This window comes from Salvelinus namaycush, chromosome 23 (assembly GCF_016432855.1).
Source record: "Salvelinus namaycush isolate Seneca chromosome 23, SaNama_1.0, whole genome shotgun sequence".
NCBI lineage: Eukaryota > Metazoa > Chordata > Actinopteri > Salmoniformes > Salmonidae > Salvelinus > Salvelinus namaycush.
Genome location: NC_052329.1, coordinates 27650302 through 27677116, shown reverse-complemented (window position 1 = coordinate 27677116; position 26815 = coordinate 27650302). Strand labels below are relative to the sequence as shown.

Here is a 26815-nt window from a genome sequence, read left to right as displayed (position 1 = left end):
TTTGCAAACATCAAAGGGTTAGGGCCAAGGGGATGTGGTAGGGAGAAGGATTGGAGCCGGCTGTGCAAGTCAAATCGACACTTTTCATAGGGTGCTGGGCCGTCAGTCCTATTCCATTCAGTCATGTTATACTTTGAACCCTCTCTACCCCAGGGCACTGAAAACATTCGCAAATAAGTGTTTGCGAAAAAACGAAACGTATTTTTCTCACCTAAAAGAGCAAACACAGCAGCATTCCTGTTTGTATTTGTTTGTAGTTGGTTTTGCTGTGTAAGCGGGTGGCTGGGCTGCACGGGGCGGGCGGAGGCTGGGAGATTGTGTGTGTGTGTGTTGTGTTGTGTTGTGTGTGTGTGTGATAGCGTGCTAACAGAGAAAGACTCTGGCACCATCACCTTACCCCACTAATCACCCTGGAGAGAAACTTTATAATCCTTCTGGGTTATGTGCTCTTGACTAACTCCAGGGGAATGTGAACACACACACACACACACACTCACACAGATACACACACACACACACTCACCGTCCCCCAGCACGGTCTTCAATTAAAACCAAATGTTACCGACGGTGCTGATGATGTAAACATTCGTTGAACACATGGAGGATCAACACTTAGAACAAGAGACTCTGCTGGCTGACACTGAGATCTATTTTTTTTTAAGAAACAGGACAGCAAATATGTAGAAAAACTGCGCGTCATCATGTGTCCTTTGTATATTACTATGTCATAAAGTAAGCCACCATAACATATAGTATATGATGAAGGTAATGCAGTCTTAGGTGCTTGCTATACTATGTCTGTAACGACGGGATCTCCTGTGTTAGCCTACTGAGCTCAAGCCACTCTCACCTTGGTCCAGGTCGGAGGCCGACACCACCAGAACAGTGGTTCCTGCGGGCTGGTTCTCTGTAATCTGGGCTTGGTACTGGTTCTCCTGGAACCAGGGCACCTCGTCGTTCACGTCGATGACCTGGACAGACAGCAGCTGGCTGGATGAGAGCGCTGGTACCCCGTGGTCCTGGGCTACGATGGTCAGGTTCAACAGGTCCTGATCCTCCCGGTTGATGGGCTTCAGGATAGAGAGAGAACCTGGAGGAGAGGAGAGGGGTTAGAGAGGGAGCCTGAGGTGGAGGAGAGGAGAGGGGTTAGAGAGGGAGTCTGGGGTGGAGGAGAGGAGAGGGGTTAGAGAGGGAGCCTGGGGTGGAGGAGAGGAGAGGGGTTAGAAAGGGAGCCTGGGGGTGGAGGAGAGGGGTTAGAGAGGGAGCCTGGGGGTGGAGGAGAGGAGAGAGGTTAGAGGGAGCCTGGGGGTGGAGGAGAGGAGAGGGGTTAGAGAGGGAGCCTGGGGTGGAGGAGAGGGGTTAGAGAGAGAGCCTGGGGGTGGTGGAGAGGGGTTAAAGAGGGAGTCTGGAGTGGAGGAGAGGAGAGGGGTTAAAGAGGGAGTCTGGGGTGGAGGAGAGGGGTTAGAGAGGGATCCTGGGGGTGGAGAGGGGAGGGGTTAGAGAGGGAGCCTGGGGGTGGAGGAGAGGGATTAGAGAGGGAGCCTGGGGGTGGAGGAGAGGGGTTAGAGAGGGAGTCTGGGGTGGAGGAGAGGAGAGGGGTTAAAGTCTGGTCAAAAGTAGTGAACTTAGCTGGGATGCAGGGTGCTATTTGGGACACAGACTCAGCTAGTCCCTCTCCCTACCTAGTGTGTAGTCACACCCTTTAAAAGGTCCCCATGCTCTCTGTCCAGCACAACTTCGCTAGCTTCAACTTCTACTGCTAGCTTCACTTCTCTGCTAGCTTCAACTTTTACTGCTAGCTTCAACACTCCGCTACCTTCAACTTTCACTGCGAGCTTAAAATTTCACTGCAAGCTTCACAACTCTGCTAGGTTCAGCTTTCCCTGCTAGCTTCACTTCTCTGCTTGCTTCATCTTTCACCAGTCATTCCTCCCTCTCCGTCGCAGGCCAAGCGTTGCTCCTTGCCAAGAGCTTTACTTACTTACACACACCCACCCACCCTGTCCACCCTGTTCACCCACCCATTCTGTCCACCCAGTCCACCTGTCCACCTGTCCACCCTGTCCACCCAGTCATCTGTGTGTGTGTGGATCTATTCCCATGAAAGCCTAGGCAGAAACAAAACACACACAAAAAAACTCTCAGACTGCTGGGAACCATTAAAGGAGCGATTACAACTGCATGTGTGTGTTACTCAGTCCCTCTTTTGAGACTTTGATAACACCTACACGCACACACTATTTGCCGTTTGGTCTTTTGGGCTTTCCTGTGGTGTGTGAGACACGTTGACCCCGGCTCCACCCCTCCCCCACCAATCAGGAACCAAGGAACCCCATGGTCGGCCGAGGGGATAAAAACAGGAAGCTGTCAAGATCTATCAGGTGTGTCACAGAGAGAGGGCGGCCATCTTAATATGGTTTCAGTATATATATATGTGTGTGTGTGTGTATATATATGTGTGTATATGTGTGTGTGCGTGCAGGCATGGGTGTGTGTGTGGTGCCCATCTTAAACTGGTTCCAGCCATGCAGGTAGTTAGACAGTATAATGACAGTTAATATCATGAGTTAATCCTCTGACCACCTGATCTGCTCCTGTCCTGCCAAGCGGCCCAGGCCAGGGTCTACGATGACAGGAGAAACGGTCCCATCTCTACACATGCTGTTTTGGTTATATTCTCAATACACCAGCACTACAGGGAGCTGTGTAGGAGAAGCCTACTACAGATCATGGTAACCTTGGATCCTTCTGGGTGGAGGATGGGTGTCTCCTAACACTATTAGGGGCTCTTTCCCCCTCTGTGCCCAATGGAAATATTAAATCAAACTACGTGTGTTGAGTTTTCTATATGGGATGATTTTTTTGTCCTTATAGATGGCTTGATCTAGGTCTGAGAATCCGCCCCTGAAAGTTTTTCATTGTTCTTTTTCATCAACTTGTGTAAGACGACGCTGTTCCCTAGACTCATTTGATTAATAGAAGGAACTAATAGAGTGTCTAACATGAGAAAAAAAAAGGAGAGCAAGGAAACATCTTTACCTTAGTTCACCCCAGTCTTCAGAACTGTGACTGCTCTACTATAATACAACCATGCATATACGTAAGCCAAACAGACTGAAATTGGAAACATCCAAAATAGGTTTTCCATGTTTCTCTCTCTCTCTCTTTTTCTCTCCCTCTCTCCCTCTCTCTCTCTCTCTCTCCCCTCCTCCTACCCATGTGCTGTTAGTGACCAGGCTTAGGATGGGATCACTGAGGAGTCACAGTGGCTGAAACTATTCCAGCCACTAACTCTGACCATACTAAAGGCTCAGGGGCTAGTTATCTCAGCGCGTACGGAGATCCAGAGAGAAAACAACAAACCCAACAACTTAAAACAGAACCAACACCCCCTCCTCCCTCCTTCTCCTCCCGCCTCACTCTCTCTTTGACTGTTGCGGCTCATTAAAGCATGAATCTGAAATGAGTCAGTGCTGTGCCCTCTCTCCTCCTCTGCTCCCAGGGCCAGGTAATGAGAAGGAGAGGGAAGCCCTAATCTCAGCACTGCACGGCAGGCCTGGTGTGTGTGTGTGTGTGTGTGTAATCTCAGCACTGCACGGCAGGCCTGGTGTGTGTGTGTGTGTAATCTCAGCACAGCACGGCAGCCCTGCCCGTTGCGTGTCTAGCAGTGTGGGTTTACTGCCAGCCTCTCCCCGTTGCGGCCTTCTGCTGTGGAAAAAGTTGTTAAACTGAGGCCAGATAGCTAGATCGTTACTTACAGCGGTGTTATTTGTTACAGCAGTGTTGGTGGTGGTAGAGCTTAGCGCTCAGGTAGACAGGCCTACCCAATGTACCGGGGTAACTTCATTAACTCTGATTCGTCTCTCACACGACATCTCTTCACACGTCCCTGTTTATACTGTTTTAAATTTGCTGGGGCCTGATTATAGGTTGAAACGTATGAGACTCTCTCACAGACCCAACCACATGGAAGCTGGGAATGTGGTACCAATGGCCTTCTGACATCACACCATGTGTTTACAGCACAGATGGTAACTACATGATTGTTCTGGTGAGAAAACAATAATGTATGCCAGTGTTACCGACCAGGTTTTAACCCGGTTGTCTGTGTGCCACAAGGCTGTGGTATCCAGCTGAGCTAAAGCTTAGGCATTCGATTGGGGAGCTAACAAAAGTCTTCAGGTCTCAGACTAGGTTACCTTTTCTTTGAGCTTCCAAACCACTTCCATTACACTAGGAGTTGTTTAAATGACCCACCAGTATTAGGGTTGAGGCTGAATGTCCCTCCAGCGTTGCCAGTCTCGATGAAGTAGCTGACCCGTCCGTTCTCCCCCTGGTCGGCATCTCGCGCCACGACGTAGAGAACCACGAAGCCCACAGGCTGGTCCTCCATGACGCTAACCGCGGATGGCGAGCTGAACACTGGAGCGTTGTCATTCTCATCTGTCACAAACACCCTCACCGTCACCGAGCCCCAGTGCCGTTGGCTGGCGTTCAGGGCGGAGTCTGTTGCCTGGACGACCAGGATAAGGGAGGAAGTGACCTCATGGTCCAGTTCCTGCGCCAGGGTCAGGACACCAGTGGAAGGGTCAAGGGCCAGGAGGTCAGTGAGGTCAGGGTACTGGAACATAGTAATGGAAACGGACACAGTGACAGTGCGCACCGAGGAAGAGAGGCCACGGACAGACAGAGCTGAAACTTCACTGCTTGACATGTATGATGAAATCCTAGTTGAGACTGAACAAATGAACGAAACAACACAGCAAGTAAGTGAAAGAAATAGATTTTTATTATGTTTTACTGGTAATGGGGACATACGAAAATGCCAACAAAATAACTTGTTGTCAGTGTGGTGTGTGTGTGTGTGTGTGTAACCTTTATTTAACTAGGAAAGTCAATTAAGAACAAATTCTTATTTACAATGACGCCCTATGGGACTCCCGGATGTGATACAGCCTGGATTCGAACCAGGGACTGTAGTGATGCCTCTTGCACTGAGATGAGATGCCTTAGACAGCTGCGTCCATGTGTGTGTATTAACTATTTAACTGTACTAGAACGCTTAAAAGGCCACTAAAATTTTAAATATCGGTTATCAGTATCGTTTTTTTTTTGGCAATGAAAATATTGGATATCGGTATCGGCCAAAAATGTAATATCGGTGCATCACTACTCCTAACCCTACCTGGTGCAGGATGGAGTAGGTCAGCAGGCTGTTGGGCCCTGATCCGTCCTGGTCCGAGGCCTGGAAGGTGTAGATGGACGCCCCAGGCTCCATGTTCTCAGGTATCACCACGGTAACGGGGTCCTCCGGGAAGCGGGGTCCATGGTCGTTGCTGTCCTCCACCTCGATGTCCAGCTGCACCAGGTGGCTGCTGGGTAACGTCATGGAGAAGTCGTCCACCTCTATCTGTAGTGTGTAGCGGGCGGAGCGCTCGTAATCCAGCTCCCTCGCCAGGTACACGTCACCTGTCTGACGGTCCACCATGAACGTTCCGTCTCGGTCTGACCCGCCCACCACCGTGTAGGTCACCTGACCAGCCTCAGGGAGCTCAAAGCCATCATGTGACCTCACAGAGCCAATCATAGAGCCTGGTTTGGCCTCCTCGACGGAGTTGAAGGACATGGAGAGGGAGTTGTCTTTGGAAGGAGCTCTGCTCGCACTCTGGACCTGTGGACAGAGAGATTGGAATTTGGTAAGCATATATCCTCAATACACCACTCAGGACCTACGGTCAGACAGATAGGGATATGGTTAGCATACTGTATATCATCAATATATTGGTGTTAAAAGTTTGTAGCTCGCTAACTTCATCACCAGGGTCACTTGTGAGAGCTGGCTGGAGGACGAAATTAGTAGCTAGCTAATCAATGTTTCTTATAACTGGGATCTCCAAACAATCTATTAACTGTTGAGGGACATTATTAGCAACTATGAATATCCTGACAGTTAATGATAATCCATTTAGCAAGATAGCTGAATATCAACAGGCAGCAGACTCATGCTACAGGGCATTCGGAAAGTATTCAGACCCCTTCACTTTTTCCACATTTTGTTACGTTACAGCCTTAATATAAAATTGATTTAAAAAAAAAAATCCCCCTCATCAATCTACACACAATAACCCATAATGGCAAAGAAAAAACAGGTTTTTAGATTTTTTTGCAAATTTAGAAATAAAATAAAACTGAAATATCACTTTTACATACTGTAAGTATTCACACCCTTTACTCAGTACTTTGTTGAAGCACATTTGGCAGCGATTACAGCCTTGATTCTTCTTGGGTATGATGCTACAAGCTTGGCACACCTGAATTTGGGGAGTTTATCCCATTCTTCTCTGCAGATCCTCTCAAGCTCTGTCATGTTGGATGGGGAGCGTCACTGCACAGCTATTTTCAGGTCTTCCCAGAGATATTTGGATGGGCCACTCAAGGACATTCAGAGACTTGTCCCAGTGCCACACCTGCGTTGTCTTAACTGTGTGCTTAGGGTCGTTGTCCTGTTGGAAGGTGAACCTTCACCCCAGTCTGGGGTCCTAAGCGCTCTGAGGCAGATTTTCATCAAAGATCTTTGTGTACTTTGCTCCGTTCATCTTTCCCTCGATGCTGACTAGTCTCCAAGTCCTTGCTGCTGAAAAACATCCCCACAGCATGATGCTGCCACCACCATGCTTCACCGTAGGGATGGTGCCAGGTTTCCTCCAGACGTGCTGGCATTCAGGCCAAGGAGTTCAATCTTGGGTTTCATCAGAGCAGAGAATCTTGTTTCTCATGGTCTGAGAGTCCTTTAGGTGACTTTTGGCAAACTCCAAGCGGGCTGTCATGTGCCTTTTACTGAGGAGTGGCTTCCGTCTGGCTACTCTACCATAAAGGCCTGATTGGTGGACTGCTTCAGAGATGGTTGTCCTTCTGTAGGTTCTCCTATCTCCACAGAGGAACTCTGGAGCTCTGTCAGAGTGAACATCGGGTTCTTGGTCACCTCCTTGACTAAGGCCCTTCTCCCACGATTGCTCAGTTTGGCCCGGGCGGCCAACTCTAGGAAGAGTCTTGAGTCTTGGTTCCAAACTTCTTCCATTTAAGAATGATTGAGGCCACTGTGTTCTTGGGGACCTTCAATGCTGCAGACATTTTTTGGTATCCTTCCCCAGATCTGTGCCTCGACACAATCCTGTCTCGGAGCTGTCAACTGTGGGACCTCATATAGACAGGTGTGTGCCTTTCCAAATCATGTCCAATCAATTGAATTTACCACAGGTGGACTCCAATCAAGTTGTAGAAACATCTCAAGGATGATCAATGGAATCAGGATGCATCTGAGCTCAATTTCGAGTCTCATAGCAAAGGGTCTGAATTCTTATATAAATAAGGTATTTTTGCAAACATTTCTAAAAACCTGTTTTGCTTTGTCATTATGTGTAAATTGGTGAGGTAAAAAAATGATTTAATTTATTTTAGAATAAGGCTGTAACGTAACAAAGTGGAAAAATTCAAGGGGTCTGAATACTTTCTGAATGCACTGTATGTGCCTAATAATGACCATTATACATGCCTAGTGGCAGTTGGAGCTACATTTTCCAATACAACGCTAAAGAATCCAAATATTAAACGGGACGCTGTGAACCAGAAACAGATTTCAACCAACCCACTCTATTTCCTCATTAGGAATAAAAGAAACTGATCGTTTGAAGAGTTTTTTTTACAAACTGCTAGCGCTAATCACATTTAAACAGATAGGCATGTCACTGCCAGGAAAAATAATAAAGGATACAAGTAATAATAATCAGAAAAGGACATTTTAGTGATCTTTCAGATCTCGCTGCAGCAGGCAGGACTCGGTCGTCTACAGTACTGAGTTTTTACACCTCCCTTGATGACCAATCAGAAGAACATGAAAGACCGCGGCTTTGACGCATCGCTCCCTTTGTATGGAAACAGGCACCAGAAGTTACACATATGACACATTGTTCTAATAATCCTGTTTTTCAGTTCAGCTCTAAGCAGGGGATGGAGTCACAGGGTTTAAATATCAGAGAGAGAGAGAGAGAGAGAGAGAGAGAGAGAGAGAGAGAGAGAGAGAGAGAGAGAGAGAGAGAGAGAGAGAGAGAGAGAGAGAGAGAGAGAGAGAGAGAGAGAGAGAGAGAGAGAGAGAGAGAGAGAGAGAGAGAGAGAGAGAGAGAGAGAGAGAGAGAGAGAGAGAGAGAGAGAGAGAGAGAGAGAGAGAGAGAGAGAGAGAGAGAGAGAGAGAGAGAGAGAGAGAGAGAGAGAGAGAGAGGAAGGAAAATAAAATATTTTTGTGCGCTTATCCATTTTTCTTCTCAACAAATCCTTGTTGATGCTTAATTCATTACAGCCTACAATACCTCGATAAACCAGTTACACTATACAGCACCACTATGTTGGCAGTCACTAAACAGCCCATGCTCTTTATGAAACATAATATGACAAAGTGTGAATTAACTCCACATTAGGCGGCAAATTGAGCGTCACCAAGCGTTAGAATTAGTGAGATCATATCCTTTCCCTACTGCTGTACTTGTCTTGGACGGTGTGAGGGTCTGAAATGATGACGTGATAGAAACGCGTCAACAGACAAGAACAACACAACCCTGTTTAATCCTATTACACACTAATTATTACTCACATTCTTACGTCAGAAGAACAGGAGAAATGAGGGAAGGAAACATTTTTTGAAAAAAGTAACCCAGAGAAGCTGTTTTACTGCAGCCATTACAAGACCCTTCTATTTTCCTGGAACCTTAAAGATTCTGGGTATGCGTTCCAAATGGCACCCATTCCCTACATAGGGCACTGGTCGAAAGAAGTGCACCATACAGGGAATAGGGTGTCATTTGGGATGCACATTGGATTTACAGCTACAGAGTTCCTTCCATTGTGCTGGCCTGGCCGGTCACTATTTAGTTGTACATTAAATATTAATTAAATTAACTTGAATGGTGTATTTTATGTGGGTGCACATCCCAGGTGGTGTTGTATTGAAGCGGGGCTACTGTATTAAAAGTGTTGAAGTCATTCAGTATGGCCTTGATCAGAGCAATCACAGCTGGTGATCATCATGGGCCAGATGGGAGCACTTGATTCATACCTAGTTTTCCATCTTTTACTCAAAGAGAAATTCCCCTTTTAAAAAGTCACAGAGGAGGAGAAAGGAGGGAGGGAAGGTTGTCAGAACTCAGCCTGACATGTCTATTTGGAACAACATTGTTGTGAGGAGCCAGACATCAAGAGGAAGTTTGACTTAGTACTTTTCTCGATACTTTAGTTTAATGTGGGATATTTGATAGATAGGTGTTGATCTAGTAGTTTTCTGACCTTTATTATTAGGATACAGCTAGATCAGTGAGAAGGAAGGTGGAAGGGGATAGGAGATAGGGTATATGACATAGGAGATAGCAATCTGAGGCAGGGCTCTCATCTGTATGTGTAGTGTACAGGTAGCGCTGTAAGAGGGAAGGAGGTAGGGGGTAGGGGTTAGGAGGTAGGGGTCTTACCTGTATGTGTAGTGTACAGGTAGCGCTGTGAGATGGCTGGCCTCGGTCAGTGGCGGTCACAGTGAAGCTGTACTCAGCTCTGTCAGAGCGACTCAGAGGAGAGGAGGAACGCAGTTCACCTGTAGTAGGGTTCAGAGAGAAACGCTCTGCTCTGGGGCCTGTAGAGGAGGGAGGGAGGGAGAAAAAGAGAGAGAAAGAGTGAGCGAGAAGTGCAGCTATAAATTGTTACAGAGTCTTTTTGGAAACAATGCCAGAAGAAAACAATGCATTCCTCACATAATCACTCAACGGCAGAAAATAGCATACATTTTTTTAAATCTTCAATCAATAACTCACACACAATCCCTCCCTCTCTCTCCCTCCTTCCATCCCTCTCTCACCTGACATGGAGTAGTACACAGTGCCGTTCTCTCCCTCATCAGGGTCATTGGCCTGTACTTTCCCCAGCAGTAGACCTGACGCCTGACCCTCCATCACCTACAGAAGGAAATCATAAGATAAAACGGTGACTTTGTTTTCTTCTCAACGCTGACCACTAAGATATCATGTAAGATCCCATCCTCTAAGGGCCCTAGTCAAAAGTAATGTATAATATATAGAATAGGGGGCCATTTGAGAGGCAGCCTCAGTATTACCTGCATGGTCAGTCCTCTGCCAGGCTGGCTGTGTCTGAAGGAGGGAGTGTTGTCGTTCTCATCCAGGATGGTGATAAAGGCTGTCCCTGTAGCGCTGCGTGGGGGAGTACCTCCATCCTGAACCACCAACAACACCTGGTAACTACTCTGCTGCTCCCTGTCCAGACCTACACGGGTACTGATCTCACCTGAGGGAGAGAGGGAGAGGACACAGGGATGGAGGAGGGACAGAGAGAGAGAGAGAGATAGGAAGGAGAGGAGTAATGATGAGAAATTAAAGGGAGAGACAGTAGTCTTTGATCACACACAAACACACACACACACATGCACACACGCACCCACAAACATACACACACGCACACATACACACACAAAGGCATGGCAGGAACCTGAACAGCTGCAGTGGAGGTTAGAATGATCAGCCCCTGGCGAGCAGCTACACACAGTCCCACAGTCACAGCAGGCCAATTAGGGCCCAGCAGGACACTCAACACTGCAGATAACCTGATTTACTATCACAGAGAACAGACAGGCCAGGTACAAGCCAGGGGTCTGCAGTAGGAGATTCTGAATGCCACATCTGAAGTGCCTGTGGTAAATATAAAGGTGTTAAACACTGAGTGTACAAAACATTAGGAACACCTGCTCTTCCATGACATAGATTGACCAGGTGATCAGGTGAAAGCTATGATCCCTTATTGATGTCACTTGTTAAATCCACTTCAATCAGTGTAGATGAAGGGGAGGAGGCAGGTTAAAGAAGGATTGTTAAGCCTTGAGATAATTGAAACATGGATTGTGTATGTGTGCCATTCAGAGGGTGAATGAGCAAGACAAAGTGCCATTGAATGGGGTATGGTTGTAGGTGCCAGGCGCACCGGTTTTTATCAAGAACTGCAGCGCTGCTGGGTTTTTCATGCTCAACAGTTTCCCGTGTGTATCAAGAATAGTCCACCACCCAAAGGACATCCACCCAACTTGACACAACAGTGGGACGCATTGGAGTCAACATGGGCCAGCATCCCTGTGGAACACTTTCGATACCTTGTAGAGTCCATGCCCCGACGAATTGAGGCTGTTCTGAGGGCAAAAGGGGGGAAAGGAGGTGTGTAACTCAATATTAGGAAGGTGTTCTTAATGTTTTGTACACTCAGTGTATCTTTTTTTATTCCATTCATTAACCAGTCTTTGAACTACCTGTGTGTGAGTTGATCTGGAAGTGTCTGTCTGGGTGTAGGAGTCTGTAACTGAGCCTGCCGTTGAGGCCCGTGTCGCGGTCCGTAGCCAACACCCGTCCGAACCCTGAACCCGCCGGAAGGTTCTCTCTCACGGCCAGGAAAGCCCTCGCCTGGATCAGACGGGGAGAGTTGTCATTCTCATCGGTCACCGACACCCTCACCGTGGCACTGCCCGTCTTCTTCAGCTGCCCGTGGCCCGCCGTGGCCAGAACCATCAACATGTACATGTCCTTCACCTGGGCAAAGGTCATGGACGCACATCAAAGGGACATTACATTATAAATGAAAGTTAGTCAGATGTTTTCAGGTCTCTAAAGAGATCTAATCAACATGAATGAGATCTACATGATCGATGTCAATCAAAGTGGCTTAAAGGAGCATTCAGTGTGCGGGTCTGGAAAGGTTTATATATCTTCCTGTCACATGTCCTTCACCTCTCTGTCCAGGGCGCTCTTCACAAACAGCCAGCCGCTGTCTACTGCGATGCCAAACCCTGCTGCGTCTCCGTCAGGTCTCAGGTGGAATGCCAGTGGAGAGGAGGACCCTGAACCCGCGGTGTCCCGGCTCAGAGCTCGCACCTGTAGATGGATGAATTAAGCTCTTAATCAGAAATACATATACAGCCAAAACATCAGAGAACTAACTGTTCTGTTTGATATGTGAGATATTATGTCTATTGTTATATACAGCAAAATATGTCCAAGACACTGTTCCCCTTTCAACCTGTAGATGAACAGTATACATGAAGTGTAGCAGATATTGGTTTAGATCTTATCTGTCGGAAAGACATAAGTTTGTCTCTGGGAATGGTTTGTCCTCTGACAAATCAACTGTAATTTTCGGTGTTCCTCAAGGTTCCGTTTTAGGACCACTATTGTTTTCACTATATATTTTACCTCCTGGGGATGTCATTCGAAAACATAATGTTAACTTTCACTGCTATGCGGTTGACACACAGCTGCACATTTCAATGAAACATGGTGAAGCCCCAAAATTGCCCTCGCTAGAAGCTTGTGTTTCAGACATAAGGAAGTGGATGGCTGCAAACTTTCTACTTTTAAACTCGGACAAAACAGAGATGCTTGTTTTAGGTCCCAAGAAACAAAGAGATCTTCTGTTGAATCTAAAAATTAATCTTGATGGTTGTACAGTCGTCTCAAATAAAACTGTGAAGGACCTCGGCATTACTCTGGACCCTGATCTCTCTTTTGACGAACATATCAACACTGTTTCAACGACAGCTTTTTTCCATCTACATAACATTGCAAAAATCAGAAACTTTCTGCACAACAATGATGCAGAAAAATTCATCCATGCTTTTGTTACTTCTAGGTTAGACTACTGCAATGCTCTACTTTCCGGCTACCCGGATAAAGCACTAAATAAACTTCAGTTAGTGCTAAATACAGCTGCTAGAATCCTGACTAGAACCAAACAATTTGATCATATTACTCCAGTGCTAGCCTCCCTACACTGGCTTCCTGTTAAGGCAAGGGCTGATTTCAAGGTTTTACTGCTAACCTACAAAGCATTACATGGGCTTGCTCCTATCTATCTTTCCGATTTGGTCCTGCCGTACATACCTACACGTACGCTACGGTCACAAGACGCAGGCCTCCTAATTGTCCCTAGAATTTCTAAGCAAACAGCTGGAGGAGGGCTTTCTCCTATAGAGCTCCATTTTTATGTAATGGTCTGCCTACCCATGTGAGAGACGCAGACTCGATCTCAACCTTTAAGTCTTTACTGAAGACTCATCTCTTCAGTAGGTCATATGATTGAGTGTAGTCTGGCCCAGGACTGTGAAGGTGAACGGAAAGGCTCTGGAGCAACGGACCGCCCTTGCTGTCTCTGCCTGGCCGGTTCCCCTCTCTCCACTGGGATTCTCTGCCTCTAACCCTATTACAGGGGCTGAGTCACTGGCTTACTGGTGCTCTTCCATGCCGTCCCTAGGAGGGGTGCATCACTTGAGTGGGTCGAGTCACTGACGTGGTCTTCCTTTCTGGGTTGGCGTCCCCCCTTGGGTTGTGCCGTGGCGGAGATCTTTGTGGGCTATACTCGGCCTTGTCTCAGGATGGTAAGTTGGTGGTTAAAGTTATCCCTCTAGTGGTGTGGGGGCTGTGCTTTGGCAAAGTGGGTGGGGTTATATCCTGCCTGTTTGGCCCTGTCCGGGGGTATCATCGGATGGGGCCACAGTGTCTCCTGACCCCTCCTGTCTCAGCCTCCAGTATTTATGCTGCAGTAGTTTATGTGTCGGGGGGCTAGGGTCAGTCTGTTATTTCTGGAGTATTTCTACTGTCTTATCCGGTGTCCTGTGTGAATTTAAGTATGCTCTCTCTAATTCTCTCTTTCTCTCTTCCTTTCTTTCTCTCTCTCGGAGGACCTGGGCCCTAGGACCATGCCTCAGGACTACCTGGCATGACGACTCCTTGCTGTCCCCAGTCCACCTGGCCGTGCTGCTGCTCCAGTTTCAACTGTTCTGCCTGCGGCTATGGAACCCTGACCTGTTCACCAGACGTGCTACCTGTCCCAGACCTGCTGTTTTCAACTCTCTAGCGACAGCAGGAGCAGTAGAGATACTCTCAATGATCGGCTATGAAAAGCCAACTGACATTTACTCCTGAGGTGCTGACTTGTTGCACCCTCGACAACTACTGTGATTATTATTATTTGACCATGCTGGTCATTTATGAACATATGAACATCTTGGCCATGTTCTGTTATAATCTCCACCCGGCACAGCCAGAAGAGGACTGGCCACCCCTCATAGCTTGGTTCCTCTCTAGGTTTCTTCCTAGGTTTTGGCCTTTCTAGGGAGTTTTTACTAGCCACCGTGCTTCTACACCTGTATTGCTTGCTGTTTGGGGTTTTAGGCTGGGTTTCTGTACAGCACTTTGAGATATCAGCTGATGTAAGAAGGGATATATAAATAAATCTGATTTGATATATAAATTTGATTTGATATTGGTACGGTTTCCCGGATACAGATGAAGCCTATTTTGGACAACAAAACTATTTCAATGGAAATTGTAAATGTTTCTATTCCAGAATAGGATTACTATAGTCAGGGTCTGGGATACCTGCCCTCAATATCCTTTTCTTATATACAGCAGAATTGTTTCCAAGACAGTTTTCCTCTTGGTGACGATAAAGGTTTGCACATTATTTGGATAGTCCCCGGTAGACGATCTACAGATACTCAGACTATCAACAACCTATCGACTGCAACTCTGTTGATACATAACAGCTTGCTGGGGTTACGGTTAGGAATAGTTAGTTGAAATGTTGTTGACAGTTAGTTAAACAATCTACTGAACATACCTGTAGGAAGCGTGTGCTGAGCGGCGTGTTCTCCCTCAGCTCCACGCGATAGGTCAGGGTGTCGAACACGGGACCGTGGTCGTTCTCCGCCTGGACGTGCACCACAAGCATCATGGTAGAGCTCAGCTGGGGAGCGCCACCATCTTTAGCTGTCACCGTCAGGTCATAGCGCGGCGTTACGTCGTACGACAGCTCGCCAACCAGCCGGATCTCCCCCGTGCTGCGCTCCATGGAAAAGGTTCTTTGACCTCCGCTTGAGGTCGCGGTGGAGGAAAGGTCAAAGGTCACCTGGCCATTGATACCGGAGTCCCGGTCTTGGGCCTGGACGCGGTAGACCATGGTACCCATCTCTGTGTGCTCCGGGAGGAGGAGAGACTCAGAAGAGGAGGGCAGGAAGACAGGAGTGTTGTCGTTGATGTCCTGGATTGTGATGTGAACGTGGGTCTGACCGAAGGCAGGGGGGCTGCCGCTACGAGCCTGGAGCTCCAGGGTTAGAGAAGGCTGGGCCTCGTGGTCCAGGGGAAGGCTGGTCCGCAGGGCTCCGCTCTCTGGGTCCACGGTGAAGTAGCCAGCAGGGTCTCCAGAGGAGATGCTGTACAGAATGTCCTTACTGGGGACGCCTGGGGAACAGACAGGGGAAGTTTCAAGTTAAATATATTATTATTATCCTGTATGTACAGGATACACATGGTATACACTGTCCAACGAAATGCTTACTTGCAGGTTCCTTCTCAACAATGCAACAACACCTCCTGAGTGCTGCTGTGGTCTAAGGCACTGCATCGCAGTGCTAGCTGTGCCACCAGAGATTCTGGGTTTAAGTCCAGGCTCTGTCACAGCCGGGCGCGACCGGGAGACCCATGGGGCGGTGCACAATTGGCCCAGCTTTGTTTGGATTAGGTGAGGGTTTGGCCGGCAGGGATGTCCTTGTCCCATCGCGCACTAGCGACTCCTGTGGCGGGCCGGGCGCAGTGTACGCTGACACGGTCGCCAGGTGTACGGTGTTTCCTCCGACACATTGGTGTGGCTGGCTTCCGGGTTAAGTGGGCATTGTGTCAAGAAGCAGTGCGGCTTGGCTGGGTTGTGTTTCGGAGGACGCACAGCACTCGACCTTCGCCTCTCCCGAGTCCGTACGGGAGTTGCAACGATGAGACAAGACTGTAACTACCAATTGGATACCACGAAATTGGGGAGAAAAAGGGGTTTAAAAAAATTATAATAAAAGTATAATGTGGGAAAGCACAATTTATAGTCCAATAGCTACACGTGTATTGCAGAAGGAGGGATTGGGGGGCAAGTGTTTAATTTGTGCAGTATTTAGCAATCATAATAAGAGTCTGGTAGTAGCAGTTGTGATGTGTGTGTATAGTAGCATGAATGTATGTGTATGAGTGTATATCTGTGTGGGTGTGTGCGTGAGTTAGTGCATGTGTGTGATGTGACGATCCTCCCACTCTGTCTGCCGAATTCTTTCTCTTTGCTCTTGTTTTCCTTAATAGGATGTCGGTGGGCGGAGCCGGGAGGGTCGTCAGCGAAATGGGACACACCTGGCCTCTTCCCCATTCATTGGGGAGACTCTCTCCATGCAGACACACTGATAGATTTTGGTTGTGGCTGTTTTGTTTATTTCAACACCCCTCATTAGCACATTTATGCACGCAACCACTCCCTTACATTACTGACTACACACACCATTGTTAATTGTATATAGTTTACTTTAGTTAATAAATATATTTTGTTATTCCTTATCTCCACGTTGTCTCCCTTTTTGTTACGAACTTCGAGCCGGTTCGTGACAAGTGGAGGCTCGTCTGGGATGTTGAAGGTGTTGTGTTTGGGAGAAAACATGGAGTTAATGTTAAACTCTGTAGGTGCTTTGTTTGCATCTTTTGTTACAGCTTGTTTGAGTTGTAATGTTTGTTGTCCAGTACTGGTTCTTTTGTTTGTTTGGTAAACTTGCCACTGCAGTGGATAGTTGGTTGTGTGCTGCGTTGGAGAGAGTACATTGGTTAGTTTCCAGGCCCCTGCCCAGGCTGGAGACTCTTGCTCTACTCGCTGTTGGGACATCGGTCTGAGGTGAGTACAGTCGGCTGTGTACCTCAGTGGGAGATTTGGGTAGGGTAGGGACACTTGCTACCTGGAGCTAAAGCCTTTCTTTTTCCCCTGTTAGGCTTAGCGACGTGATTCACTTTGGAATACGTTGGGCATGGTTATTTTGTTATTTTTGTGTGGTGTCTGGACTGAGCAGTTGTCTCGGGGGCACATCCGTGGCTTGGGGAATCTGCCAGCGTGCTAGGTGGTACATTTCCTTGCCAGCAGGCTACAGTGCGTAATTACCCACCGCAAATCTGCACGAAGACTAGGGTTGAGTTACTGTAGGTTTTGGGGAAGCTCCATTTATATCTCATCTCTCTCCTGTGGTGCCCAGTGTGATTGTCATTTATCTTGTGGTCCGGTCTGGTCTGCTCAGCAGAGGGGAAGAGCAAGATTATTTTTTATTATTTACTTCTGACTATGACATCTAATGTAGACGAGTTCATTCGCTTTCCATCAGAGGAACTGTTATAATTATGTACTAAAGAGCAGCTGTTGAAGATCGCTGAACACAACAAAGGTTGCTGAGGTCTGGGGAGGATGAGGTTGGCTGGGGCAAGTGGAAGTGTGAACATGTACCCCCTCGTCAATTTGGGACTCAGAGGCTGGGTCAATTTGTTTGTGTGACTGGTATGGTGTTCCGGGGTCCTTGTTGGTCCCTGGTTTTATGGGGGTGACGATCCTCCCACTCTGTCTGCCGAATTCTTTCTCTTTGCTCTTGTTTTCCTTAATAGGATGTCGGTGGGCGGAGCCGGGAGGATCGTCAGCGAAATGGGATACACCTGGCCTCTTCCCCATTCATTGGGGAGACGCTCTCCATGCAGACACACTGATAGATTTTGGTTGTGGCTGTTTTGTTTATTTCAACACCCCTCATTAGCACATTTATGCACGCAACCACTCCCTTACATTACTGACTACACACACCATTGTTAATTGTATATAGTTTACTTTAGTTAATAAATATATTTTGTTATTCCTTATCTCCACGTTGTCTCCCTTTTTGTTACGAACTTCGAGCCGGTTCGTGACAGTGAATACAGATGCAATTGTGTGTGGGAGTTTATTTGTATCTTTTGAAGCGAGTTGACAAGATCCAGAGCCACTGCAGATGAGGAGACCAGGACCAGACCAGGCAGAGACCACTTCAGTTACAATATACTCCCCCTCAGTCATTAGTCAAGTCTTTTACACTATGACAGAGCACTAAATATCCAAAGTAATGATTATAAAAACAATGTGCTGGGATGGAATTTGTGATTAATGTGATTTCTAAACAAGGTGTGTACAGTGGCTGGCTGCCTATGTGAACAATTGGTACAGGGAGCACAGATCACCCCAGTGAGTACTTTCAGCACATACACCCCCCCCCCCCCCCACACACATACCCCACCCCCCACCCCCCATACACATACCCCCCCACACACACACCCCCCACACACACATACACCCCTACACACACACACACACACCACACACATACCCCCCCACACACACATACCCCCCCCACACACAAATACCCCCCACACACACACACCCCCCACACCCCCCCCCCCCCCACACACAAATACCCCCTCACACACACATACCCCCCCCACACACACCCCCCCCCCCCACACACACACACACACATACTCCCCACCACACACACACATACCCCCCCCCCAAACACACACACATACACCCCCCCACACACACACACATACTCCCCCCCACACACACACACACATACACCCCCCCACACACACACACACATACACCCCCCCCCCCCCCACACACACATACCCCCCCAAACACACACACATACCCCCCCAAACACACACACATACACCCCCCCACACACACACATACACCCCCCCCACACACACGCATGCTTTTAAACAGATGTTAGCAGTCCTTAACCAATCATAAGTTCCAATTCCAAGTCACACCCACCGTTCTTACCGATGGCCTTTACGATGCCAACCTCAGTCCCTCGCAGTACGTCTTCAGACACAGTGAAGCTGTACTGGCTGTGTTCGAACACAGGGGGCGCCACCAGGCCTGCCACCACACTGATGTTGACCCGGGCGTTGACCAGTGCTGCCAGACCCCCTCCGTCCTGGGCTGAAACCACCATGGGGATCACCGTGTTGGCCTTGCCGTGCAGCGACCGGGACAGGGAGATCACACCTGGTGGAGGAAGGACACAAAACACAGTGGTCAAGGTCAGACACAGCTCAAAGTACACACACAGAGACATGAGGACGGACACACACATACTGTACACACAACGTCGTCCGGGTTAGGGGAGTGTTTGGCCAGCAGGGATGTCCTTGTCCCATCGCGCACTAGCAACTCCTGTGGCGGGCCGGGCGCAGTGCACGCTGACGCGGTCGCCAGGTGTACGGTGTTTCCTCCGACACATTGGTGCTGCTGGCTTCCGGGTTAAGTGGGCATTGTGTCAAGAAGCAGTGCGGCTTGGTTGGATTGTGTTTCTGAGGACGCACGGCTCTTGACCTTCGCCTCTCCCGAGTAGGTACGGGAGTTGCAACGATGAGACAAGACTGTAACTACTGTAACCACCAAACTACTATGAAATTGAGGGGAAAAAAGGGTAAAGTAAAAAAAAATACTAAAATACAAAAAAAGCACCAACCTGTTTATTTTTGTTCATAGTTAAAGCTGTATTACAGTAAAACGCCAACCTGTTAAATTTTGTTCATAGTTAAAGCTGTATTACAGTAAAACGCCAACCTGTTTATTTTTGTTCATAGTTAAAGCTGTATTACAGTAAAATGCCAACCTGTTTATTTTTGTTCATAGTTAAAGCTGTATTACAGTAAAACGCCAACCTGTTTATTTTTGTTCATAGTTAAAGCTGTATTACAGTAAAACGCCAACCTGTTTATTTTTGTTCATAGTTAAAGCTGTATTACAGTAAAAACACCAACCTGTTTATTTTTGTTCATAATTAAAGCTGTATTACAGTAAAACACCAACCTGTTGATTTTTGTTCATAGTTAAAGCTGTATTACAGTAAAAACACCAACCTGTGTCTTTGTTGAGGGTGAAGAAGGGGGAGTTGCCCCTGGGGACGGTTTGGTACGTGACCCTCCCGTTCTCCCCAGTGTCGGGGTCAAGGGCCGTAACCTTGACGACAGAAGTGCCAGGTGCACTCTGGGAGCTGAGGCTGACGGCGTAGCTCACAGGGTAGAAGACTGGTCTGTTGTCGTTGATGTCCAGCAGGTCAACCCTGACATAGGCCATGGAATTCAGACCGCCCTGCAGGGAAACAGAAAGGAAAATCTATCAATGAATCTAAAAGACAACGCTCATTGGAATGTGTTAGATGTGTCAGTGCCATTCTGTGTTGGTTTGTTGATGTTGGTGAATTTTCTGGAAAGGTCACCACAGTGTCCTGGGGTAGGAATGTTTTTGATTTCAATGTGCCTCAGTTAAGCTGAGCACCTTTCCCCCTTTATATCAAAGCCCAGCTGAAGTGAGTTAGGTGTTGGGTTTGCACCACTTCTAAGGACAAAAAGCCCTCTGTTCTACTAGACTTCACATGCTGTTGAATATCAGCAGGACAAAGTGGTAGAAAAAAAGAAAAAAAGAGTTAGACCACATTAATAGAGCAGGTTAAAATCAGCAGGAACCCTGTTAAAAACGTCAGACTCTAGAATCTAGTCCTGGCAGGTTGGTGGAGGGATACGGATTGATAGCTTCCCCAGGGAAACAGCAATCTGTCAGGTTCTGTGTGGGGTGAGAGGGCTCGCTACCGCCGCCACAGAGCATAGAGCTCTGTTTCCCTGGCGGCTTGTTCTGAACAGCATACAGAGCTTTTCATTTGGCCGGACTAGTGAGAGGGAGGAGGAGGGAGCAGCGGTCCAACTTATTAAATATTACTGCTGCCTGCCTGTCTCCTTGCATGCCTGTCTGTCTATCTGTCCATCTGCTTGCCTGTCTACCTGCCTAACTGCCTGACTGTATGTCTGTCTGCCTCACTGTCTGCATGTCTGTCTGTGTCTGACTTACTGCCTGCCTGCGTTGTCTGTCTGTCTGACTGCGTGTCTGATTGTGTCTGTCTGCGTTTCTGTCTGTCTGTCTGTCTGCCTGCCTGCCTGCCTGCCTGCCTGTCTGCCTGTCTGTCTGTCTGTCTGTCTGTCTGTCTGTCTGTCTGTCTGTCTGTCTGTCTGTCTGTCTGTCTGTCTGTCTGTCTGCGTTCCTGTCTGTCTGACTGCGTGTCTGATTGTGTCTCTCTGCGTTTCTGTCTGTGTCTGTCTATCTGTCTGTCTGCCTGCCTGCCTGCCTGCCTGACGTTGGAGGCTTTTCTCTCTCTCTCTCTCTCTCTCTCTCTCTCTCTCTCTCTCTCTCTCTCTCTCTCTCTCTTTCTCTACCCCCTCTCTCTGTCTGTCTCTCTCTCTTTCTCTACCCCCTCTCTCTGTCTGTCTCTCTCTCTTTCTCTATAACCTCTCTCTGTCTCTCTCTCTCTCTCTTTCTCTATCCCCTCTCTCTGTCTGTCTCTCTCTCCCTCTCTTCTCTGATTATTTTACCATGACTGCAGTGATTTCCTTCCATTTCTACCCTTTTACTTTCAAGTAGGATTTGGCGTGTGCCGATACAGCATAGTCCTATCAGGGAAACTCATTCACAGCACAGTCCTGCTAGGGAAACTCATTCACAGCATAGTCCTGCCAGGGAAACTCATTCACAGCATAGTCCTATCAGGGAAACTCATTCACAGCACAGCCCTGCCAGGGAGAGTCATTCACAGCACAGCCCTACCAGTGAGAGTCATTCATAGCACAGCCCTACCAGGGAGAGTCATTCACAGTACAGCCCTACCAGGGAGAGTCATTCACAGTACAACCCTACCAGAGAGAGTCATTCACAGCACAACCCTACCAGGGAGAGTCATTCACAGCACAACCCTACCAGAGAGAGTCATTCACAGCACAACCCTACCAGAGAGAGTCATTCACAGCACAGCCCTACCAGGGAGAGTCATTCACAGCACAGCCCTACCAGGGAGAGTCATTCACAGCACAACCCTACCAGGGAGAGTCATTCACAGTACAGCCCTACCAGAGAGAGTCATTCACAGTACAGCCCTACCAGAGAGAGTCATTCACAGCACAACCCTACCAGAGAGAGTCATTCACAGCACAACCCTACCAGGGAGAGTCATTCACAGCACAACCCTACCAGAGAGAGTCATTCACAGCACAGCCCTACCAGGGAGAGTCATTCACAGCACAGCCCTACCAGGGAGAGTCATTCACAGTACAGCCCTACCAGAGAGAGTCATTCACAGTACAGCCCTACCAGGGAGAGTCATTCACAGCACAACCCTACCAGGGAGAGTCATTCACAGCACAACCCTACAAGAGAGAGTCATTCACAGCACAACCCTACCAGGGAGAGTCATTCACAGCACAACCCTACCAGAGAGAGTCATTCACAGCACAGCCCTACCAGGGAGAGTCATTCACAGCACAGCCCTACCAGGGAGAGTCATTCACAGCACAGCCCTACCAGGGAGAGTCATTCACAGCACAGCCCTGCCAGAAAGAGTCATTCACAGCACAGCCCTACCAGGGAGAGTCATTCACAGCACAGCCCTGCCAGAAAGACTATTTTATTTGTCTGCACTAATGAAATACTTTCTGCTCTGCTGTGTTCTGCTCTGCCTGGCTGGGGAGCTGCTCCCCTCTCTACTAGCTATCCTGGCTCTGGCTCTATAGCTGCGTCTAATAGCCAGGGTTCTGCTAGCTATATGTCTGCTGTGAACCCTGCTGTGAAATGTCGGTTAAAAAGATCCATTCAATTGTTGGAAGCATCAATATTACCAGGGTGCTGGAGTTTTTCTTCTTTTAGCCCTGCTGTGGAAAACACTGTGATAAACACTGCTTTAAGAGATCACTGTCAGGGGTTTAATGTGCTCACAGGGAGATATTAGACTATGTGCCAAATGGCACTCTATTCCATAGGGCTCTGGTCAAAGGGAATTGACTATGTAGGGAATACGGTGCCATTTGGGATGTAGTCATTGGAGGAGGATGGAGAGATAGCTAAGGAGTTGGTCTAGAGAGAGAGGAGGGTGGAGAGATAGCTAAGGAGTTGGTCTAGAGAGAGAGGAGGATGGAGAGATAGCTAAGGAGTTGGTCTAGAGAGAGAGGATGGAGAGATAGCTAAGGAGTTGGTCTAGAGAGAGAGGAGGGTGGAGAGATAGCTAAGGAGTTGGTCTAGAGAGAGAGGATGGAGAGATAGCTAAGGAGTTGGTCTAGAGAGAGAGGATGGAGAGATAGCTAAGGAGTTGGTCTAGAGAGAGAGGATGGAGAGATAGCTAAGGAGTTGGTCTAGAGAGAGAGGATGGAGAGATAGCTAAGGAGTTGGTCTAGAGAGAGAGGAGGGTGGAGAGATAGCTAAGGAGTTGGTCTAGAGAGAGAGGATGGAGAGATAGCTAAGGAGTTGGTCTAGAGAGAGAGGAGGGTGGAGAGATAGCTAAGGAGTTGGTCTAGAGAGAGAGGATGGAGAGATAGCTAAGGAGTTGGTCTAGAGAGAGAGGATGGAGAGATAGCTAAGGAGTTGGTCTAGAGAGAGAGGAGGGTGGAGAGATAGCTAAGGAGTTGGTCTAGAGAGAGAGGAGGTTGGAGAGATAGCTAAGGAGTTGGTCTAGAGAGAGAGGAGGGTGGAGAGATAGCTAAGGAGTTGGTCTAGAGAGAGAGGAGGGTGGAGAGATAGCTAAGGAGTTGGTCTAGAGAGAGAGGAGGATGGAGAGATAGCTAAGGAGTTGGTCTAGAGAGAGAGGAGGGTGGAGAGATAGCTAAGGAGTTGGTCTAGAGAGAGAGGAGGGTGGAGAGATAGCTAAGGAGTTGGTCTAGAGAGAGAGGATGGAGAGATAGCTAAGGAGTTGGTCTAGAGAGAGAGGAGGATGGAGAGATAGCTAAGGAGTTGGTCTAGAGAGAGAGGAGGATGGAGAGATAGCTAAAGAGTTGGTCTAGAGAGAGAGGATGGAGAGATAGCTAAGGAGTTGGTCTAGAGAGAGAGGAGGATGGAGAGATAGCTAAGGAGTTGGTCTAGAGAGAGAGGAGGATGGAGAGATAGCTAAGGAGTTGGTCTAGAGAGAGAGGAGGATGGAGAGATAGCTAAGGAGTTGGTCTAGAGAGAGAGGATGGAGAGATAGCTAAGGAGTTGGTCTAGAGAGAGAGGCGGATGGAGAGATAGCTAAGGAGTTGGTCTAGAGAGAGAGGAGGATGGAGAGATAGCTAAGGAGTTGGTCTAGAGAGAGAGGAGGATGGAGAGATAGCTAAGGAGTTGGTCTAGAGAGAGAGGATGGAGAGATAGCTAAGGAGTTGGTCTAGAGAGAGAGGATGGATAGATAGCTAAGGAGTTGGTCTAGAGAGAGAGGAGGATGGAGAGATAGCTAAGGAGTTGGTCTAGAGAGAGAGGAGGATGGAGAGATAGCTAAGGAGTTGGTCTAGAGAGAGAGGAGGATGGAGAGATAGCTAAGGAGTTGGTCTAGAGAGAGAGGAGGATGGAGAGATAGCTAAGGAGTTGGTCTAGAGAGAGAGGAGGGTGGAGAGATAGCTAAGGAGTTGGTCTAGAGCGAGAGAGGAGGGTGGAGAGATAGCTAAGGAGTTGGTGTAGAGAGAGAGGAGGATGGAGAGATAGCTAAGGAGTTGGTCTAGAGAGAGAGGAGGATGGAGAGATAGCTAAGGAGTTGGTCTAGAGAGAGAGGAGGGTGGAGAGATAGCTAAAGAGTTGGTCTAGAGAGAGAGGAGGATGGAGAGATAGCTAAGGAGTTGGTCTAGAGAGAGAGGAGGATGGAGAGATAGCTAAGGAGTTGGTCTAGAGAGAGAGGAGGGTGGAGAGATAGCTAAGGAGTTGGTCTAGAGAGAGAGGAGGATGGAGAGATAGCTAAGGAGTTGGTCTAGAGAGAGAGGAGGATGGAGAGATAGCTAAGGAGTTGGTCTAGAGAGAGAGGAGGGTGGAGAGATAGCTAAGGAGTTGGTCTAGAGAGAGAGGAGGGTGGAGAGATAGCTAAGGAGTTGGTCTAGAGAGAGAGAGGAGGGTGGAGAGATAGCTAAGGAGTTGGTCTAGAGAGAGAGGAGGATGGAGAGATAGCTAAGGAGTTGGTCTAGAGAGAGAGGAGGATGGAGAGATAGCTAAGGAGTTGGTCTAGAGAGAGAGGAGGATGGAGAGATAGCTAAGGAGTTGGTCTAGAGAGAGAGGAGGGTGGAGAGATAGCTAAGGAGTTGGTCTAGAGAGAGAGGAGGATGGAGAGATAGCTAAGGAGTTGGTCTAGAGAGAGAGGAGGATGGAGAGATAGCTAAGGAGTTGGTCTAGAGAGAGAGGAGGATGGAGAGATAGCTAAGGAGTTGGTCTAGAGAGAGAGGAGGATGGAGAGATAGCTAAGGAGTTGGTCTAGAGAGAGAGGAGGATGGAGAGATAGCTAAGGAGTTGGTCTAGAGAGAGAGGAGGGTGGAGAGATAGCTAAGGAGTTGGTCTAGAGAGAGAGGAGGATGGAGAGATAGCTAAGGAGTTGGTCTAGAGAGAGAGGAGGGTGGAGAGATAGCTAAGGAGTTGGTCTAGAGAGAGAGGAGGGTGGAGAGATAGCTAAGGAGTTGGTCTAGAGAGAGAGGAGGGTGGAGAGATAGCTAAGGAGTTGGTCTAGAGAGAGAGGAGGGTGGAGAGATAGCTAAGGAGTTGGTCTAGAGAGAGAGGAGGGTGGAGAGATAGCTAAGGAGTTGGTCTAGAGAGAGGGGAGGGTGGAGAGATAGCTAAGGAGTTGGTGTAGAGAGAGAGGAGGATGGAGAGATAGCTAAGGAGTTGGTCTAGAGAGAGAGGAGGGTGGAGAGATAGCTAAGGAGTTGGTCTAGAGAGAGAGGAGGATGGAGAGATAGCTAAGGAGTTGGTCTAGAGCGAGAGAGGAGGGTGGAGAGATAGCTAAGGAGTTGGTCTAGAGAGAGAGGAGGGTGGAGAGATAGCTAAGGAGTTGGTCAAGAGAGAGAGGAGGGTGGAGAGATAGCTAAGGAGTTGGTCTAGAGAGAGAGGAGGGTGGAGAGATAGCTAAGGAGTTGGTCAAGAGAGAGAGGAGGGTGGAGAGATAGCTAAGGAGTTGGTGTAGAGAGAGAGGAGGGTGGAGAGATAGCTAAGGAGTTGGTGTAGAGAGAGAGGAGGATGGAGAGATAGCTAAGGAGTTGGTCTAGAGAGAGAGGCGGGTGGAGAGATAGCTAAGGAGTTGGTGTAGAGAGAGAGGAGGATGGAGAGATAGCTAAGGAGTTGGTGTAGAGAGAGAGATGGGTGGAGAGATGTGGAGGGAGGGAGAAGAAAGGAGGAGAGTTAGAGGAGACAATAGACTCACCCCGTCCACTGCTGGACTTGTTAGGGAGAGGTTGAGGAAGGTGGAGGGAGAGATCGATAGTGGAGGGTAAATAGAGGGAAGAGTGCAGAGGGAAGGAGAGATACAGTAGGAGACTCACCCCGTCCACGGCGGTGACAGTAAAGTCGTAGCTGGTTGGTCCCTGGTCCCTGTCCAGAGCAACGTTGGTACAGATCTGTCCTGTCTCCTTCCCTACAGAGAACTGGGAGGGGACAGCACTGTTTATGCCTGACCCCAGAGAGTAACTGATGGAGCCGAAGGAGCCGCCGTCCGCGTCTGTCGCTGTCACCTGGAAAGAGGGAGATAAAAGAAGAGGATTTATGGGTTAGACAGTTTGTCTTAAGGGGAACTTTCACTGTTACACCTACAGAGAGGAAGACACAAGAACACACCTACAGTAGGAGCTAGACAGATAAGGAAATATTCAGCCAGGAGCTAGACAGATAAGGAAATATTCAGCCAGGAACTAGACAGATAAGGAAATATTCAGCCAGGAGCTAGACAGATAAGGAAATATTCAAATAGGAACTAGACAGATAAGGAAATATTCAGCCAGGAGCTAGACAGATAAGGAAATATTCAGCCAGGAGCTAGACAGATAAGGAAATATTCAGCCAGGAGCTAGACAGATAAGGAAATATTCAGCCA

The 26815-nt window shown here is 48.2% G+C and overlaps 1 protein-coding gene across 1 annotated transcript in view; it reads right to left on the bottom strand.

The window, feature by feature from the left end:
- LOC120018601 (protocadherin-16-like) overlaps window positions 1-26815 on the bottom strand; it is a 125781-nt gene that overhangs the window by 21232 nt on the left and 77734 nt on the right. The window contains exons 12-23 of the mRNA XM_038961807.1: window positions 26268-26456; window positions 19833-20064; window positions 18745-18972; window positions 14707-15326; window positions 11820-11963; window positions 11345-11621; window positions 10148-10335; window positions 9893-9989; window positions 9513-9670; window positions 5186-5671; window positions 4258-4621; window positions 851-1090 (exon numbers count right to left, since the gene is read on the bottom strand). Coding sequence (XP_038817735.1) covers window positions 851-1090; window positions 4258-4621; window positions 5186-5671; window positions 9513-9670; window positions 9893-9989; window positions 10148-10335; window positions 11345-11621; window positions 11820-11963; window positions 14707-15326; window positions 18745-18972; window positions 19833-20064; window positions 26268-26456 — 3223 coding nt within the window. The remainder of the gene's footprint in view (window positions 1-850; window positions 1091-4257; window positions 4622-5185; window positions 5672-9512; window positions 9671-9892; window positions 9990-10147; window positions 10336-11344; window positions 11622-11819; window positions 11964-14706; window positions 15327-18744; window positions 18973-19832; window positions 20065-26267; window positions 26457-26815) is intronic.